This window comes from Cyprinus carpio, chromosome A2, assembly GCF_018340385.1.
Source record: "Cyprinus carpio isolate SPL01 chromosome A2, ASM1834038v1, whole genome shotgun sequence".
Lineage (NCBI taxonomy): Eukaryota > Metazoa > Chordata > Actinopteri > Cypriniformes > Cyprinidae > Cyprinus > Cyprinus carpio.
This window is the reverse complement of record NC_056573.1, coordinates 12,299,846-12,319,894: the sequence shown is the minus strand read 5'-3', so window position 1 is coordinate 12,319,894 and position 20,049 is coordinate 12,299,846. Positions and strand designations below refer to the sequence as shown.

General features: G+C 35.6%; 1 protein-coding gene across 1 annotated transcript in view; it reads right to left on the bottom strand.

Annotated features, from left to right (window-relative positions):
• LOC109048307 (cohesin subunit SA-1) overlaps nt 1-20,049 on the bottom strand; it is a 37,308-nt gene that overhangs the window by 8,367 nt on the left and 8,892 nt on the right. The window contains exons 2-15 of the mRNA XM_042773544.1: nt 5,791-5,935; nt 5,296-5,410; nt 5,045-5,197; nt 4,111-4,207; nt 3,927-4,003; nt 3,632-3,836; nt 2,883-3,034; nt 2,566-2,639; nt 2,361-2,484; nt 2,171-2,269; nt 2,012-2,091; nt 1,819-1,926; nt 1,551-1,665; nt 1,275-1,392 (exon numbers count right to left, since the gene is read on the bottom strand). Coding sequence (XP_042629478.1) covers nt 1,275-1,392; nt 1,551-1,665; nt 1,819-1,926; nt 2,012-2,091; nt 2,171-2,269; nt 2,361-2,484; nt 2,566-2,639; nt 2,883-3,034; nt 3,632-3,836; nt 3,927-4,003; nt 4,111-4,207; nt 5,045-5,197; nt 5,296-5,410; nt 5,791-5,819 — 1,546 coding nt within the window. The 5' untranslated portion in view covers nt 5,820-5,935. The remainder of the gene's footprint in view (nt 1-1,274; nt 1,393-1,550; nt 1,666-1,818; nt 1,927-2,011; nt 2,092-2,170; nt 2,270-2,360; nt 2,485-2,565; nt 2,640-2,882; nt 3,035-3,631; nt 3,837-3,926; nt 4,004-4,110; nt 4,208-5,044; nt 5,198-5,295; nt 5,411-5,790; nt 5,936-20,049) is intronic.

Here is a 20,049-nt window from a genome sequence, read left to right as displayed (position 1 = left end):
AGCCACTAGAAGGCAAGCCTGCAACCTTTAGTCAAAAAAGCGTAACCGAGGCCTGGAGGAGAGGCTTCACTACGCTAAATAAACAGCTTTTTAGAGGAAACAGCTTATCATTTAATGAATCGTCAGCCTATCAGCTAATCTCCAACTTGTTTTACACTAAGCAACACTTTTGGATTGAACTATGGCTTTTTGCGACAGGTGGGATACAGCTTACTGCATTTCTCATTCATTCCTAAGGTATCCGTAAATGGCGATTGAGTGTCGCACAACTCTGACTGAAATTGAGTGATGTCAAGGCTGTAATGTGATTGGTTATTAAGACACACGTGATCCAAGTTGACCGTTATGCTTTCTCCAATAGTAAGTAATACAGACCCTCTCATCTCCCTATCGTAAGACGATCTCTGGCATTACTTTCTGTTCAAAATAAATGATAAAATACATTTCCTGTTGTACTGAAACCGAGGTACATACCGAATTGTGACATCTGTGTACCGTTACACCCCTACTCACAGGTAGGGGAGAAATCTGGGTCACCTTTTACTCCATATTTCTCAGGGTGAGTGAGTCATATTTTGTATAGGGATTTTCGACGGTGTCCCCAGATGACGTACTGACAAGGGATACACCACCATTCAAAAGTTTGGGGTTGGTTTTTATAAAGTTTTTGAAAGTCTCTTGTTCTGGCTGCATTTATTTGATCCAAAAAACAGTAACAACAGAAATATTGTGAAATATTACTACAATTTAAAATAACTGTTTTATATTTTAATAGACTTTAAAATGTAAATTATTCTTGTGATGGAAAAACTGAATTTTTAGCAGTCACTACTCCAGTCTTCAGCAAAACACAAACAAATAAAAATAACACTAATATTATCATCTCAAGAAAAATAAACAATTATTATCAATATCAAAAACTAAAATCCTTTATTACCCAATACAAAATCAAACCCATCTGTCTATAATTTGCAAGCAATTCTGAAAACCTTAATTAGCTTATTTGAGTGTGTTTGATTAGAGCTAACGCAGCAGGACACTGGCCCTCTAGGACTGGAGTTAAAGAGCCGTGCTTCACAGCTAGATTTAAATAAACCAATTTTGGAACATAAAACAACTAATGAAACAGCACAACTTTTTAAACTACTTACAAAAACTTTGGACTCAAACAGAGTTTTCGACCTTTGTCAAAACTAGTTCCAATCTCCCTTATGCTTTCTATCTAATATAATCTGCTATGGGCAGCAGTGAAAGCCCTCTCAGGGTGTCTGTACCCTCCTCGCCCTGCACTGGCTCCTCCAGCAGCAGTTCGGTCATGCACTCCCAGTCCTTCAGCAGCTCCTGAGAGCTCTCCCACAAACTGTCCACTAGATAGGCAGCATGTTCATGCAGCTGTAAATACAAACACACACTGTTAGCTCTGACACAAACTAAAGATTTAGACCAATATAAATTAAACTAACTGGATTCTAATGCCACCTCAGGAGACAAATGTTGTGTTAACCTATCGTAATTCTCAATAAGCACCTGATCATCAGTTGTGGCGTTACCTCACTCTCCAGAAAGAAGAGCACCAGCATGCGGATGAGGTTTCCATTTGGGCTGCTCCTGCCCCTGCGTTTGGCCAGAGCTTCCTCCGCCTGGGGATCATGTCTGCTGAACAACCTGCACATGAAAAGAAAATAGAAAATTAAATTAATGAAAATTAAATTATTAAAATTTTAATAAATGTAATAAAATAAAATAATCAGTTAAAAGCCAAAGAGATAAATATTCAAAAACTGGATGTTGTTTAAAGGATGTTTAAAGCTGGCTCACTTTCGATGTAGAAACTCCCCAGCAGCCACTGCCACAGGCCTGTGGGCGGAGTACACCAGATGATAGACATTCTCACAATCCTCATTAGACAGAGCGTCCTCACTACCCCTGAACAAATGAAGAACATTTGATGGAGGAAAGACACCAGACTGCAGTTACATTCAGCATATGATAGCATCTGAGCTTCACTCACTGAAGGATCAGCGTGACCAGTCTGATGGCCTCCACAGCCACATCATACTCTTTATCCAGCGTCATAGACACGATCCGATCCTGTGAGGAGATTTGATCATCATCAACACAGAGAACACATTCAGAGAACTGCGATACCTCCCCTGAACTGCATTCTTACCTTGAAACGGTTTGTGAAGAGCTCGAGTTTTGGAAACAGCTCGCGGTTTGTGTAGAGGTTTTGTAAGGCTTTCAAACACTTCAAGCGCACTTCACCTTGCTGGAAATGGAGGATGCTGATATTAATACACTGAAAATGAAATATTACAGGGACAAAAGTGCTGCTGTTGGTGTATGTGGAGATGGCGTACCCGGTCGTGTAAAGTCCAGCCCACATACTTCAGGTAGCTGTCATTCAGGAAGGCATCGCTGTACATTTTCATCCACACACCGATCTCCTCTATACAAATCGCTCTGATTTCAGCTATTGCATCCCTGCCAGTCACAAAGAAGATAAGACCAGACATCCACAGCTACACGCACGCTATTATTGTGAAGGCATACAACTCTGATCACCTATAACGATGAACAAAGATTCCCTTGAAGATTGAATTCATCATGTTTTCGATTTCATCTTGGTTTTCTTGAAGCTGGTGAGAAAGTTTGTTCATATGAGTGAATGATCAGCAATATAATGACCATTTACTAATACAATCTGCAGACTTATTGCACATTTTCTGCAAATCCACTTATGTGTATGACTTTCTGAAGGACACATGTTTAATTTCTGCAGAAAATCTGCAGATTTGTGAAGTTCTGTGTACAGTATTTCATGCGGGAGTCTACAACTGAATTTTACATTGAGTAAGACAAGAGGGTTTAGGAAGTCATACCTCTTTCCTCCTTTGAAGTAGGAGTTCGAGCTTCTCATTGGCTCTCTTTCCCGCCATTTTGTTGCGTTCGGCTTCATACTGTCTCTGTGTGTTGTCCTGGTTAATGCTCAGATTCAGAGCTACGTTCACCAGAGCAGTCATGAGCTTCATGGCTGAGGCCAAAAGAACAAAGGACAGGGATGCAAACTCATTTTTGTTTTTTTTTAACAGAATCTAAAAATATCTCTCTCTACTTCAGCTGTCTAAGGTCACATGCACACTGTTGTTTTATAAAATTCCCTCAATAATAATTTGTACAATTTTTATTATTGTTATTAAGTCAAGTTGAAGTAATTTATTTGTTAAAATTACACAGATTAAACAAATCAATAAAGAAATATATAAAGTATAGTATTAATATTTATTGCACTGTAAAAAAGTATTAAATAATAATAATAACTGTATTATTAATTATTATTATTATTTAATTATTTGTATTTAATTAAATTATAAAAATTAAATAAACCAATAAAGAAATATATAGCTATAGTATTAATACTACTGATCTGTAAAGTTAATTAATAATAATAATAAATAAATTTATTTCACTGAACAAATTAAAATTACAATACTAATACTGATGGCTGTCTTCAGTTCTTTGCTTTTAAACTTGAAAGCACAGAACTTCTAATTTGGCTGAAACCCACATGGAGACCTTTTTGTTGACGACAGATTTATAAATGTAATTCTCATTACAAATTTGGGTTTACCTGCTAGAGTACTGGTGTGTCTGAAGGCTCGAACCTGTGAGTCCGACAGACCCGTCAGCAGAGAGATGACCGTGTCCATCATGTACTCATCATAGATGATGCTGTACTGGCACTGACGGATCAGGACGCAGATGAACTCACAGAAGTTGTAGCGAAACTTCTTCCACAATGGGCCAGAAATGGTCAAGGGGTAATCGCCACTGTCCTGCATTAAAACACAAAAATGACCTACTCGGACTACAGTTCAAATATTATTCGACTACATAAGATTCTGTAAATCCATTAAAAAGGATACCTCGTCAAACTCTTCTGTCATTTTGCGAATAATTTCAGCATTCTGCATGTTGCGAAACATTTCAATTCTTACAGTGCCTGAAATGAAGGATGGTCAGTAATCACTACTATCATGAATAATATATTATTATTATTATTGATTAATAATACAGAGCATGAGGTATTTGAGCATGAGATATTTGTACCTTTACAGCCAGAGCACTGGATGAAGAAGTTGATGAGGTCCAGAAGTGCTAAATCTCTGTCTTGTCTGTATGACTCGATCCAGTCATCAACGACCGACTGAAAGAGTCATGGACAACTGTGTCACTATTTACATAAACACACTGGACAATTTGATCAACAATTGATCCACAATTGATCCATAAGCAGAACAGTCTGGCTTTTAAAGTGAGTTTAAGCGAGTCTGACATGGTGGATGTAATAACTGCACACCTGCAGCTGTTACGTATTCAACATCTGCTCCTGATCTGAAACATTGGGATACCAGATATACATTTCACTCCTCATTTAACACTGAAAAATACATACTACTTAACATTTTATAATTAGGGCTGTTCAAATGAATGTGTTAAGGTATGCAGTACTTTTTAAAGGTTTGGGGTCAGTATGATTTTTTTAATTATTTTTTAAAAGTACTCTCTTAGGTTCATCAAAGTTGCATTTATCAGTAAAAACTGTAATACTGTGAAATATATTTACAATTTAAATAAGTGTTTTCTATTTTAATATAGTTTCAAATGTAATTTATTCCTGTGATGGCAAAGCTGAATTTTCAGCAGGCATTCCTGCAGTCTTCAGTGTTACATGATGCTTCAGAAATCAAGAAACATTTCTTATGATTATTAATGTTGAAAATAGTAGTGCTGCTTAGTATTGTGAAAACCATGATACATTTTTTTAAGATTCTCTGATGAACATAAAATTCAAAAGAACAGCATTTATTTGAAACATTATAAATGTCTTTTCTGTCACTGTTGATCAATTTAATGTGTCCTTGCTCAATAAAAGTAAATATAAAAAAAAAAATAATAATCTTACTGACCTCAATCGTTGAATGGTAGTGTACAAGTTTAACACTATTTTATTGTTTACATTTATTTAATTTGTGTTTTATACCTGCATAGCACTCTTTCCCTGTTTGACCACTTCAAACAGAGTGACAGGATCGCCCTCTCCGTTCTGCTGGGCCATCCCATTGGCCTTCCGCCCCCGCTGGACTCCCATCGGACCCTTCTCTGATGGTGACTTCCGAGGTTTCTTGCTGGGTGCCTGGAGTCAGGGGGAATAAAAATGCTAAAGTTAAACCATGAATAATACATAATCTTCTTTGTGGCAATTCAAGGAAACAGTTTTCATGTGAGGCATACAGGTGGTCTGCCAGGCCTTCCTCTCTTCTTCTTGGTCTTTCCATCTCCTGTGTCGTCCAGCTCACTCATACTCATACTGAGACTCACTGTGTCCTGACCCGACTCAACGGAGTCCCTGGGAGGAAAACACTATGAGCTCCACATGAACTCTGTCATCCAATGAAAGATGTCCACATCTGATGAAGTGCACTAAATACTGCTATTTAGTGTTTTGCAAGCTTAATTCTAATCATTAAAATAATATTATAATATAATATATATTTATATTATAACAAATAAAATAGCGTTAATGTATTTTTATTTCAGTTTTAGCTTTAATCATTTTAGTACTTAAATTTATTCTAACTTATTGCAAGGTTTTCTTAACTTGAAAGTTTCTCATCTAATATGTATAAACCAAAAACTAGTTGTAGTTAACACTAACAACATTGACATGTAGTTTCTTTGTAGCTGAAGTGAACTCCACTGTGTGAATGGAAATGAAGAGGGACTCACTGTAGCACTGGCAGCTCTGAGGTGATCATGATGATGGAGGGGCAGGTGGTGTGTTACAGGTCTGCTGTGTGTAGTGCTCTGCTGGGAGGAGGTCTTTCAGTGTGCTTTAAGTGCAGATGACAGTATTAACACTGCAACTCTGAGCCTGCAGGAGACAGAAGGAAAAAAATACATCAAACATTTGTTTCTACAGAAGCAGGTCTTTATGGGCTAGAAAAATATGCTCTATATACGCAATATAATTTAAGTTTAAACCAAGTAAATATATTTCTCATTTAAACATACAGTGATAATTTGCAGATTTTGATTTTATTTTGGGTCCATAAAAATTTGAATTACGGTAAATAATGCTCTATAAACGCATTTCTGATGCCAAAGCTATGAACTTGACCTACTGTTCAGGGTCTGTAACCTTACACACCTTCTGAAACACTAATGTGGATAAGAAGTAAAGTTTAAAAGGATAAACAGAGACACCAACTGGTCATTTGATGAACTACAGCAGCACATCATTAACATAGATTTCAATCTACACAAACACAGGGGAGAACTCTACACACACACACACACACACACACACACACACAGCCATCAGCTATTCTGCTTCATAAAACATTTTTAAAACAGAATACAATCCAAATCAATATCACTGAGAAAAATATCTAGGTCTTTTTTTTTTTTGATTGTTTTTTTTTAGATAAACCCCTTTTTCTGTTAATTTTCCTTAACATTAGGTGAAATATCAGATAAACTTAATTCACTGACTGGCCAAAAGTTAATTAATCTGATTTAATTAGCATTAAGCTTTCATCTCTCAACACAACAGAACACAAAAAGGGCAAAAATCTTGGTTATTACAACATGGAGGTGAAAATATTAAGCATGTAATTTAAAAAAATAATCATTAAAAATGAATTTAAAAAGACTGTGTGTGAATGTGAGTGCTGTTCTGACTAAAGTTAACTATCACCACTAGGGGCAGTATGAACCATAAAGTACTTGACCTTTAATGATTCTTTGATGGCATAACGAAACGTGTTTCTGGATAATTTCCAGACCTATAAAAATCTAAATTAATGTACTTTTGCCTCTAAGAGACAGTACTGATCATAAACAGACTTTTTGATGGAGTTTTCTCTCACTAACAGAATGCTGAACTCCGGAGGATGTAAAGCACTTCTTGGGCAACAGTAGGGGGCAGGCTAAGAAAGTTTTCATTAAAATGTTCCCTCTCCACTAATACTTAGATTTGGAAGTGCACATGAGTTGAATCACACTATACACTCTCTTTCTTTCGCTGTCTCCATCACTCTCCCTTTTATTTTCAGAGAACTCTTACAATGATGCACAAGGAAAACCAGGCCATACCAAGGATTTCCAAAGAAATATGGACTCTCAGAAAGATCAGATGTCAAAATGGAAAAGAAAGTGTACTTGCATAAATCAGAAGTCATTCATCCTGACCATCACCATATGATGAATAAGAGTCACTGAAATGAGAACTCATTGAAACGCACAACAGGAGGGGGTGTGTGTGTTGACAGATTTCAGTGGGGTAAAGGTGAGGTGTAGATTATTCTCTTTAGACTGCCACTAGATGGCTGTACACTGTAGGTGTCCTGGAGGACAGGTGTGAGTCTGCAGTGAAGGTAAACTGAGCCACTGCAGGGACAAACAGACGAAAACTCTTGTGCAGAGGCAAAGTCACATTTTGTGTGCTTTAACAAGAAATAAGCAGGATGTACATAAGTAAACGAGTGTAGGAAAGTTGAGTGGTTCATATATGACCCTGTAAACTTGTCCTCAGAGTCCACACATGGGAGCTCTAAATATGACCTCCCCTCCCCCACTGCTGCTAAACCCTCACAACCACCACAAGGCCACATTACACCTCAGTGACATCAGCACTACACTGCCAAACATACCAGAGAAAACAAGAACACACACGGCCCTGAAATTACACAGGGATAGCGGCAGAAATGCCACATACAGTGACCAAAATGGACTGTGAATAAAAAAAAATAAAAAACAAAACTATGTAGTTATTTCCTGTTATGAAACTGTTACGTAACATTTCATAGATTTCATATAATTCAGTTCAAGGCCAGTAGTTATAGTTTTAGTAAAAAAAAGTTTAGCCCTCATAAAGTTTTGAGTACATTGCAACTAAAGATGGACACGAGCAACAATTGATTATGTGAGCACATTAACTGCTTGACATTTTTTCTTAACTTTCACACTGATCGAAATCAAGTGACAACTACACAGACAAAGCAAAAAAGGCTATTTTGTTTATTAGTTATGGAATAATAATTTTCCATAATTTATATTATGGAATAAGATTCTGTTTATTGAGCGTATAAACTCAACATGTTTTTCCTCGGAAAAACAGCGGGGAGGATAGGGAGTGTATCTGTCCGTTTGTTTCACTTTGTTGTCCGCGACAAACAGTTGTTCTGTCAAAATAACAGCGTCATTGCATTGTGGAGATTGAAAGAATGCCATCTTCTGCTGTTCCATTGTCCTCTCTATTTTTTGTAGTTTTAAATAAATGATCTGTTCTTTGATATTTTTTTCCCGCCTCACGGCTGTTGCTTCTCCGACAAGCTGCTTCTTCTTCAGCTTTTGGCGTGGTCTGTGGGTTACACAAGCAACATGACCGTGGACATTGCAGACTAGCAGTTTGCATGTGTACTGCACGTCGACGCAGACAACGATGCACAAGTATAAATGAAAACAGATGCACATCCTACGGCATAGAGGCTATGGTGTATGTCCGATTCAGAAGTATAAATCAGCCTTTAGTGCGTTTTATAGTTCTTATTAGTAGAATTCGTATCATTATTATCTTATCAATATTTTTTTTAGTTTTTTTCCCCAATTTTTTTTTTACATAAACACTAAATGACCAAAAAAGCACCATCACCAGTCCAGTTTTAAATGACTAATATGCATTCAAACATGGTTATCAAGTTTATTTCTAATTACTTAAGCTCTATTATTAAATAATACTTGATTATTATGAAAGTTTGATTATCAGTCTGGTGAGTAAACTAAAAAATTTACCAGCCAATGGCGATTCAATTGCCAAGGTGTCCATAGAGGGTTGTATTTTGATGATCACATGTTGTTGGGTTTTTAAACATAATCAGTGTGAGATCACACATGGAAATGATCTCACTTAAAGGGACAGTTCATCTGAAAATGCAACTTCTGTCATCAATTACTCATTCTCATGTCAAACCAAATCTGTTTGACTCTTCTGTGGAGCGCAAAAGAAGAAATATAGGGAGCCAAACAACATTGGAGCACATTTATTTACATGAGGGATTTCTCAAAATATTTTCTTTTATGTTCCACAGAATGACGTCTTGTGGGTTGTTTTCACCGAACGTGTTTTTTAGCATTTGGCAGGGTCAAAAAAGTAAGCTAAAAAAGTGAGAAGCAACCTGTAAGGTCTCCTGTATTGCAGTCCAAATTCAAAAAAATATCGGAGAGGGTTTTTTTCACCTAGCCCCTCCTCCTCAGACTTGACGCAGGTTGCCAGATTGACGACACAAACAGGAAGGAGCGCACTTGACGATGAATAGGGTTGGGAATCGTTAGAAATTTTCCAGTTCAGGTTCTGCCAAACGGTTCCGATTCCGTGGTAAGGAAAAATGCACAATACTCAACTTCTCGATGCTCAATACTGTTTATTACTTACTATCAACTTAATTTAAAGGTTGGCAAAGTCAAAGTTCAACATATATTACAGTATACAGATCTTCATAAGTAGGGTTGGGTATTGTTAGAAATTTTCCTGTTGTTGTTCCATTTAAATGAACTATTATGTTTTTTACTATTTTACCTTGATTGAATGTAGTGTTGCTGGAAGTTAGTAAGTAATGTTGAGTAATGCTAGTCCATCAATCAGCATGTGCTTCAAAGTTGATGTTTTTTACACTATCAATAACATTTTGCTTTTCAAACAGGAATAAGCTGGTTGGCAAATAGTCCCTTGAGGGCTGAGACACTTGTTCATTTCCCTAAATTAATGAAATATAAACTGTTATACTTATAACCATGTATACACACTTCATAAAGCCCCTATTTTACAAATAATAATGCAGTCAGGAGATGGTGTGATGCAATGAGTGGTTTCCACATTTTTAAACATTTAAAATGCATGAAAACAAATATTTTCTATCACTTTGTTTATCACTCTTGAACTGACCTGTACACTAAATAATCTAACCCACATACTTACATAACAATAGAAGTTTGTTTATTTAGTAGTCCAAGTTGAAGTCAGTATGTATATTAATGACAATATGGGACAAATGTAATGTAATTTAGTGGCAGCAGGTGCTAAAGTTAAAGACGCAACGCGTCTGTGAAATGCATGTCATTGGAATCAATGTGCTCAGTAATTAAAGAGGCAGGGCGGTGTGTCTGTTATTTGGTTTGTGACATCCTTTATGGGAAACTCCGAATCGTCAGAACACCAGAGGAAGGCTGCTCACAGCGCTTGGTCACGTGTCGCACCAGAACCGTTTTCGGAACCGAAACTTAGAAATTGCTTACGGTTCCGATTCTTTTCAAAGAACAGAACCGGTTCTAACCCTAACGATGAATGAAATGAAACAGGCTGTGTTTTCTGCCAACTGGCAACCCGAGGTGCTGAAATACAATTGGGTAAACTGGCAGTGGGCGGGTTTCACAAACCAAAACATTCCGGCCCAGAATACTCATTTTCAAAGGAGAATAACTGACTGTAGCATTGTTTTTCAGATAAACAAGTATGTTAACTTAGCATGTTTCTTAAATATCTGCAAACATATTATGGTAATTTTATGATTTAGTAGAGTCAAAATCTTACATACACTACCTTTAAATCTGAGTGCTGTGTTTTTAAACCAATACGTCATGCACAAGACATTGCAAACGTTATTATCTACATGCTGCATGAAGTATTGTTCTTTATATCAACACAGAATTATCATTCTAATTTTTATCACTTGCTTTTAATGTGAACGGTGTATCAGCTGATACATACTAAAGCATTCATCATAACCTCAGTTTTTCTCAATGAACAAAAAGAAGCAATAAACTCTTTTCCAGATTGTGGCTTTGAGTCCTCTGCGGAGAGGGATGAGTGATCAATGTCTAAATAAAGGTGTTAGAGAGATTGTTTATGTTGTTTCTGGAAGTGATTCAGTGAGTCTCTGGCTGTGTTTTATTGATTTGCTGTTTGACTTCACAGCCTGACTCACTCAGGGAAAACATGAGTCAATACACATCACCCAATCCTACAAATATATATATTTAATAACAACATCTAAAATGAGAGGCTGCAAGACGGTTTGCATTAAAATAAAAATCTTTACGCCTACACCATGAGCATTTCTTAAAGGGAAAAAGAAAACAACCAGCAAAAAGTTACAGTATGAAAACATTATGAGTGTGGGCGTAAACAGACAACCTTCATCTGCTCCTCATGTTCAGCAGAATCAGTCTGAGGCGCACTGAAACGGGCTAATGGAGTCGAGACGGACCCTCGCTCTCTCTCTTTCAAGTGCTTTATTGGCATAACAAAATTGCTTCCTATTGCCAAAGTAATAACAGAAAATAGAACAGAGCAAGAGAAGAAGAGAACATGAACGAGGAGGACAATAGACAAAACTAACATATCACACACAATTACAGCGATTAACAGATGAGGAACATCTCTAAATGAACTGTACATGAACAATGCCTTTATGAACAGTGTCCTTATTTACTCACTCTAATGTTGTCTTTTTCAGTGCAAACACAACAGGAGAATTTTTGAAGGATTGATTGAGAATGAAAGCTGTGTTTTTTTTTAGCAAAATTGCATGGATTCAGCTGGTAAAGTAGTTTGGCTTTACACAATTTCTCTCTCTCTTATTCTCAAGTCGTGTGGAGATATGATTAATGAGCACTACTGTGAGGAAAAATAGTGCTTCTTTTTTTATGAGGGATCGGTCTTCTCTGATATAATCACCTCTGTTCCACAGCTCCCACAGACCTCGTCTTCCTCCCTCAGCTTAATAAACCATAATGTACATTTGTAGAAAAAAAAAGAAAAAAGAAAGAAAGAAACATCTCTCAACCTTCATTAGGGCCCTATGAAATCCATTTTATTTTTCCCTAAATTATGTTTTTTCTGTTTTAATTTTTCTGGATCCTGTTTTTTCCTTTTTAATTTTCCTTGACTCATTTTCAATAGTTAAATTAAGTTGTTTTAAACAAAAAGCATGTCTAATTAATTAAAATCATGAAATTTACATATTTTCACATCAATTTATTAAAAGTTCAACAAAAATTACATGTTAATTTTTTTTTTCTCACCATATTTTTTATTGTTACCAAATTTTGTGTTTTTGCAGTCTAATTATTTGAATACATAAAACAAATTAATTTGTTTCTTTTTTCCTTAAAGTAGCCTTATGATTTATTTTGATTGAAATTATAATCACGATTATTAATAACAATTATTCTATCCTGCTGAAAAAAAAAACAAAAAAAAAACATGGTAAAACCAGTCTAAACTTAGCTGGTTTATGCTAGAAGTAGCTGGTTTGAGCTGATCTCCCAGCCTGACCAGCTAAGGAAGTGGTCAAAACCAGCTCAAAAAACCAGCCTGCTGACCAGCTTTGACCAGCAAAGACCAGGCTGGATGACCAGCTTAGGCTGGTTTTAGCCGGGGGGGTTTTTTTGTTTGTTTGTTTGTTTTTTCAGTGTGTCCTTTAACCAACCTCCACTGACTATATACACTGACTTCATTTAACCAACTATGATAATAAAAAACTCATGGTTTTGGTTAGTGTTTTGTAATCTGTATATTCACATTAGATTTTCTAAGTGACAATTTGTTCGCAAACGAGAAAAAGCCACTCAGATCGCACAGTAAATTTGCTCGTTAAAGATCGTTAACACACACTGAAAACTAACATTGCCATGCAATTTTCAACATCACAAACAGTACAAATGGCTTGTGAAGAAGCACACATTGGCTGTATGACACTTTCATGTAAGCAGAATATCGCTGTGGAGTGATTGCTAAACTCCAGCACATCTATGTTTTCAGCCCTAGATTCATGGTATAAATTTTTTTTACTTATTTTAAGATCCTTATTTAAAGCAATCCTATTCCTAATACTAAAAGTGAATGTTTGATATTTTTGTGGAAAACAAGACAAAAATACTGATCAAAAATTATTGTTTGCACTGAGGAATTCTATGAACTCATCAGCTATTTTAGACCTGTAAATATGTGAATTACTAAGAAAGTCAAGCCAGGGCACATCATAATAGCTTATTACTCACTCAGATTATTATTAAATTACACTGGAGGTTTGAGGGCAGAGCAGAAATTGTGCAACATTCTCAAAGGGATGCAAATAAATGATATCAGAGTTTTGCAGCGTGTTACTGTTTGCTCTTCAGTCACCAGCTGCCAACCCAGGATGGCTGCCAAGCTGAGCCGAGACCGTATTATTGACCATCAGCTGCATTTTAATCCATAATAGTTTGTAACAAATGCACTGATCCAAAACAAGCCTCCAAAGAGACATTAAGCAGTGTAAAACAAAGTGAGTTCTGAATGCAACAACCTCTGTTTTAGGCCGGTCTGCTCAGGAATGGGGCCCTTCCTCTCCTGGTAACGTTCTCTTTTGGATGGGTTTGAATGAAAAATATTTGAAAACCACAATCAAAATAACAGTGGCCACAAGTTTAGCCTTGGATTTTACTTTGGAAGGCCTTGGAAAGACAAACATTACAAAAACAAATCTATGCCAAATCTTTTTTTTTTTTTTTTTTTTTTTTTTTTTTTTTTTATATTTCATTAAGTACTGAGATGGTTAATAAATATTATTAATACATCACATATTCAGTGTTTTGCCTAGGTTTACGGCTTTTGGTGGGGGGGGGTGCTTTTTTGGACTCCTTTTTAATGGTTAAATTAAATTGTATTAATCAGAAAGCATGTCTAATTAAAATCAAGAAACTTAAACAATTTAACACCAATTTATTAAAAATTTAACAAAAATTAAGTCTATGAAATATTTAATTTTTTCCAACGTTATGTTTTATCGTTTTCTGTTTTTTGTTTTAGCGTGTCTAATTATTTGGAAGCATAAAACAAGTTTCATTTATTCTTACAATAGCCTTATGGATTTTTTTCCTAAGAAATTCTGTGTTGTGAATTTACATTTTTTAAGGAATAAAACCTTAATTTAATTTATATTTTAATTAATGAAAATTGGAATTAAAACATCAAAGAAATATTGTATGATTATTCCTTAAAAATAAGGTTACTACTAATTTTGGTAGTAGTAGTAGCAGCCTATTACATACATTTTACTGAACAATAGTAATATATTTCTGCCACAATGCCTTCAAGTTAAACCAAACTTTTATTTTGACGGGTTGCCGTGAATACCTTTACATTTCTGTGTGTATGTGATATGAGGATAGTTTTACTCAAATGAAATGGTCAAATGATCATGAAGTGGCTCTCAGAGCAGTTCTGGAGATGTTGTTCATTTATTTATGTCTGCAGACTACAGATGTTAATATCGCCGCATGTGTCACGCGCACTTCAGTACGAGTGGTAAACAAAACTGCACGTTTGCGCCATTCATTAACACATAGACACGCAGAATTAATAATTAAATAGTCGTTTTGTTGCTTAATATTTACAAATATTAGGACTCTAATCACTTCTTTACCAACCCTCACCAGGGCGGAACTCTGCTGTGTGCTATACAGAGAGCGTGACCATGTAACGTAGAGACAGAAATGACATGCCGTCGTGTAAATAAGATAAATAACATAAGGCTATTTAGATTGTTTAATAAAACAATAAGGAATAAACTTGTTCTATCGGAAAGGTAACTTTAAATTACTTTTTTTGTGATCTGGCGCTATAGAGAAAATATAATTAAATAAAATTAACTTGACCTTCAAGGGGGGCGGGGGGGGCGCCCCCTAATATAATGGCAGGGGAAACACTGCCTATTGACACGAACACCAATGCATTCCTTACAGTCTTATATTCGGAGGTGGGAACATGACCACTGTTCATAGATGCTGTTTTTTTTTTTTTTTTTCTTTTCCAAGAAGGTGAAATTCCACAAGCTATTCCAATATGTTCTTTCCAAGCCACACTTGTTTCATTAAACAGAAACCTTCCAGCTGCGAAAAGTCAAGCAGCACTTAAAATGACATAAATGGGGCATTTATCATTGCCAGAGCTCAGCTCAAGCCTTTAATAAGATTAAAAATATATTTTTTCCATAAGAGCAGGCACGGCAATTTGTAAATTTAATGTGTCTGGCTTCCGGTGTCATCTGCTTCCAGCTATTTACAAAGCCCGTTTTGCTGCTTGATATTGCAAACTGGTGTGTCTTACCAGATTATTTTAATGTATTATCTAAATTATGAACAGACGGGTTTGTAGTGCAAACAGATTTACCGTTTACTGCACTTTGTTATTCTTCTCATTATTTCCCTATACAGCGGCTAATGAACCACAACTAACTCAAAACAACATAAAACGCCTTACTCCATTATCTAAATACAAGGCAGATAGAGTTAATTTCTCTAATCTGCGGGCCTCCATTCTCTCCATTCATGGCAGTTTCGTACACACATGTAACAATAATTTACGGGACTCATTCCCGCATTTAAATACAATTGTCAATCCTGAAACTTGCAGTGTGTATGTGGTCATTGTTTGCAAGCTGTTCTGATGTCTTTTCACAGTTAAAACACTGATTGAATGGTTACACAACATCTTTCAACATACCTTCAGATGTTTATTCATGTTTATTTCATACTATAACTAGTAGTAAAGAGGAAGAGATGATTGCATTTATTGTTTGAATTTCCTGATAAAATGGACAGAATTTGAAAGATGAGACTGTTTCTTATCGAAAGTAACAAAACACAGTGCTTAGCACGATTATTGGTGGTTAAAATTGGTTAGGCTATAACGCTGTATTTGTTATGGACACACACAGACCGAATCGAAAGACATGTACGAATACGTCCTTGGTATGAATATGTGTACCATTACACCCCAACATTACTTGTGATGAATATACAGTATGCAATAGTAATGTTGGTGTCCTAAAAGCTAGAACATTTTGTATTAAAGCCAAGCTTAAACTTTAGTGTGTAGTGAAGCAACACATTTATACTTAACCACACATTCTTCACAAGTTCATTTAGGAGTTAAATCAAATAACCATTTATCACTGTTACAGTACCCAACATATACACTTTCCCTTATGCATTCACATAAGGTAACCTAAAATATTGATGCTGTTAAAAAAATGGATGTTATTCATTAACTACCCACGTGCTCTGTCTTTACTCCCAAGGCGACTGCTCCATTGAGCTTAAAGCCCTAAAGAAAACTGCTACAGCAAATGATTAAATGTTAAGAGACACAGCATGACATGATGGGAGGAGAAGACACATAGGTTTGAACCCAGACACATCAGATCATTATTGTCCTATGTTCACACACACACACACACACACACACACACGGTCTCACTCAGATGCAGGGATAAATTATTTGCAGTTATGTTTTGAGGCTGACAGAGAACAGTCATTTAATAGACCAAGATGGGAAAAGAATAATGTGAATGTATTATTTTAGAGTGTATAACAGACTGAGATCATGCCAGATTTATTCACGGAATTACAAAAGACACATTTCAAAGACAATGTTCACACATTCTTTTATTCAACTGTAATTTTCAACATATCCTGCATGACACCAATTCTCCATTTTTATACTGTGATATAAAAAAAATTAGTGGGCGGAAATGTGTGCCATGCAACAGTAGAAATGTGTCAACCGGTCTAAAGAAATCATATTTCATCACATTTAAGTTGCAAAATATTAAATGCGAAGTTTGAGTTGTCCTTGCAGGCTGCATGCATAAAACAACAGCACATCTGCAACAAAGTCTGTTGGTATCTAAAAACAGACCAAAAAACTCCCAAAAAAACTGTCGCATTTGAAACCAAAAATAAAAAATTGCTAATGAAGTTATAACTGAGGTCGCCTCTGGTGACTAGGCCTATGTATTTACAAGATATAACTTAAAAATTTGCATGTAATCCCTTTTTTCCCCTGATTGTTTTGTGATCGCATCATTTGCAATGTTCACGTATTAAACTGAGACGATGCTCATCAAAGTTTTAACGGAAAAAAGAGTTTCAAACAGTCCTCATCTTTGCCGCACAGCAGCGCTTGACACACACCTGATAAACACAGCTCAGTTGTGCAGCATGAGAGAGATCGAAATGACGGAGATGTAAGAAGTGAAAATGCAGAAAAGCAGTGTCTATTTCATGCATAACTTGAACAAACTACAACAAGTAAAGCTGTCATCTGTGTGGATATTGGCACTAGCGTTAACCATTCTCGTTTATAATCATTAATTATATGGCTTCTTCTTAACAAGATCTTAGGTCTTTGGTGTGTTCTGTTTATGTGTTACCTTCATTATTTGAAGTGCACTTGCCATCCAGTAATCACAAAAGCTTTGTGCTTTGTTACTTTTTAATAAACAAAGTATCAGCTATAAAATTATTCAAAATAAATAATGAAATACAAACAATAAATACATTTTTTGGCACTCTTTAATGTAGCAGGCGCGATCGTTTTAGCGCCTCAGTTCAAGTGGCAAGTGAACCCATTTAATCTTTCTCTTTACTACTATAGTACATAATGAACATGAATTAACACCAAAATGTTCTTCTATGGCAGCGTGAAGCACCTTTATTTTTAAGAGTGTATAAAACAACATTTACAGGATGCATTGAGGAGGAGCCCAAACTACACTCAGTGACCAAGCGATGCTTACGGCCCATGCTATTGGTACAGATTCTGTGTAATAAACAATTCTTTGTGATATTTGTATATTTCAAGTTGGAAAAGACATTTAGTTCCCACTTTAAGTGAACCTTAGTTCCCAGGTCATCGACAAGATGGATTAAAATGCTGATAAAGTCAAGACAAGATGAGACATAAACACATGACAGTATGATCGAAATGTTAAAATGTAAAAAGAAATAAAAATAATTATAATTCTGTGGCACCTGAAAAAAATATTTGGCACCTAAGTTTTTTTCTTATAGGAGCTAATGGCTCCTTACTCGATTTTTTTGTTTGAAGCCTTGGGTAATATATAATATTTCTAATATATAGCCTAATATTGGTAATAATATATACTACCTTTCAAAGTTTGTGGTCAGTAAGATTTTTTAAATGTTTTTGAAAGAATTATGCTCACCAAGGCTGCATTCATTTGAACAAAAATACAGTAAAAACAGTAATAACGTGAACCATAAACTCTAAACTTTTAAACTGTAGCGTGTGTTATGAATGTGTGTACTCAAGTATATATAGGCCTACTCAAGTTTCAAGTTCCTTTTAACTGCATTTAATTAACTGAATTATAAAAATAAAATAAAAACTAAATAAAATGTTGTGATACTGGCCTATACTGTTACTGTGACATAAATGACTCGTATCATGATATAACATATTGTTAAAAAACACAAACACATAAAAAGTCAAAATATGATTTTAATAACTTAAATATGATTTTAATAACAAACAAACTATAAAACCAACACAAATCAAACCAAACAAACAAACAAACCATAACACCAGCCAGTACTGAAGTTCAGACACATCAAAGCCAATCCCAATCCTCAAATTAAATATGAAACACAGAGCATGTTTTAATACAGAACACCAGAGCAATTCTTAATGCTTCTAAAGATAAAATAGCTGAAGAGAGAAATCAGATTGGTAGAGCAGATCCAAAAGGACATCCTGTAGATAAACAGTCCTGCATGCTGACTGATCTCTCCCGTGTGCGCTCGCTTCATTCAGCCAATCAAATCAAACCTGCAGCTTATGACCTACAAGGGTTGCCATGGTAACGCCGGCCTTCTGGAATACATGTCATGCATGTTAAGTGCTTTACAGTAAAAGCAACACACGCATGCGTGGAGCACATTCACATCCCTGGCAACTACTACTAAACCTCTCACTCACACACACACACACACACACACACACACACAAACAAAATGGAGCTATTAATTAATCCACCAGCTACAAACAACACACGTGTGAGAGACAGTAGGTGAGCTTTCACAAATATTGACCGATACAGAAAAAATTACTTTAAGATTACATGAGCAGGGTTTTTAATAAAATAACATCCACTTACAGTCAACTTAAATGTAATTCAAAGCACCCAGAGTGAGAAGTTCATTCAGTCGCTCAGGACAAACCGTTCACTCCATACAGTGTTTGAGGAGGTGGATCGCTCAAGGACGCTGACTCCTCTAATGCTTTTCACAGCGAATCCATGAAATTTAAATATCATACAGCTGTACATCAAGGCTGCAGTGCATAAGAAGATAAAGATGACTGGACTAACATGACCCAGATTAAAAAGACCACAAATACAGGCACAATTATATCTATAAACTATATATAAACTAGGGTCTAAAAGTCTGAGATCACATTGAAAAACTAGGTTTAAAAAATGAATTTAAATCTGGAAGTAGAATACTAAGGATTTTGAAAACTGCAGAGAGAGAGATTTACAATTCTGAATTATTTCTAGGTTATTTATTGAATAAAATTTGTGATACTGATGATATGACTCTTTGTACAGTCAGACACTTTTGAGAAACAAGATGCTCCTTGGATCATCTGCTGGAGAACACAATCATTCGGTTTGACACAAATTTGTGGAGTTCATGCATTTCCAATGCTGCTGTCATTAAAGAGAAATGGGGATGCAACAGAAAACATTTTGAAACATTTTGAAGCTATATTAAAAAATCTAAAATGTATATACAAAGACCTGCACATTTTTATATTATGCTTTTTTGAAAAAACAAAACAAAACTGAAGACAGAACATATTTAAATATAATAATAACAAATTATTATATTTATATTGCTTGATTTATTGAGCAGTTTTCTTTACAGTATCAGACAGCTGGTAAATTATTAAAAGGTGTACTTGTCAATACTTGCACTGGATTTAAAACATCCGCTCCTATTGAAAACAATGGAATGAAGGCCAACAGAACATCAGAAGAGCTAAAGAACAGGATGGATGACCTGTTGTGACATCTACCCTAAATAAATACTATCTGGATTATTAGGTTTTACACTGTGAGATTTTATTGTTTGCTATAT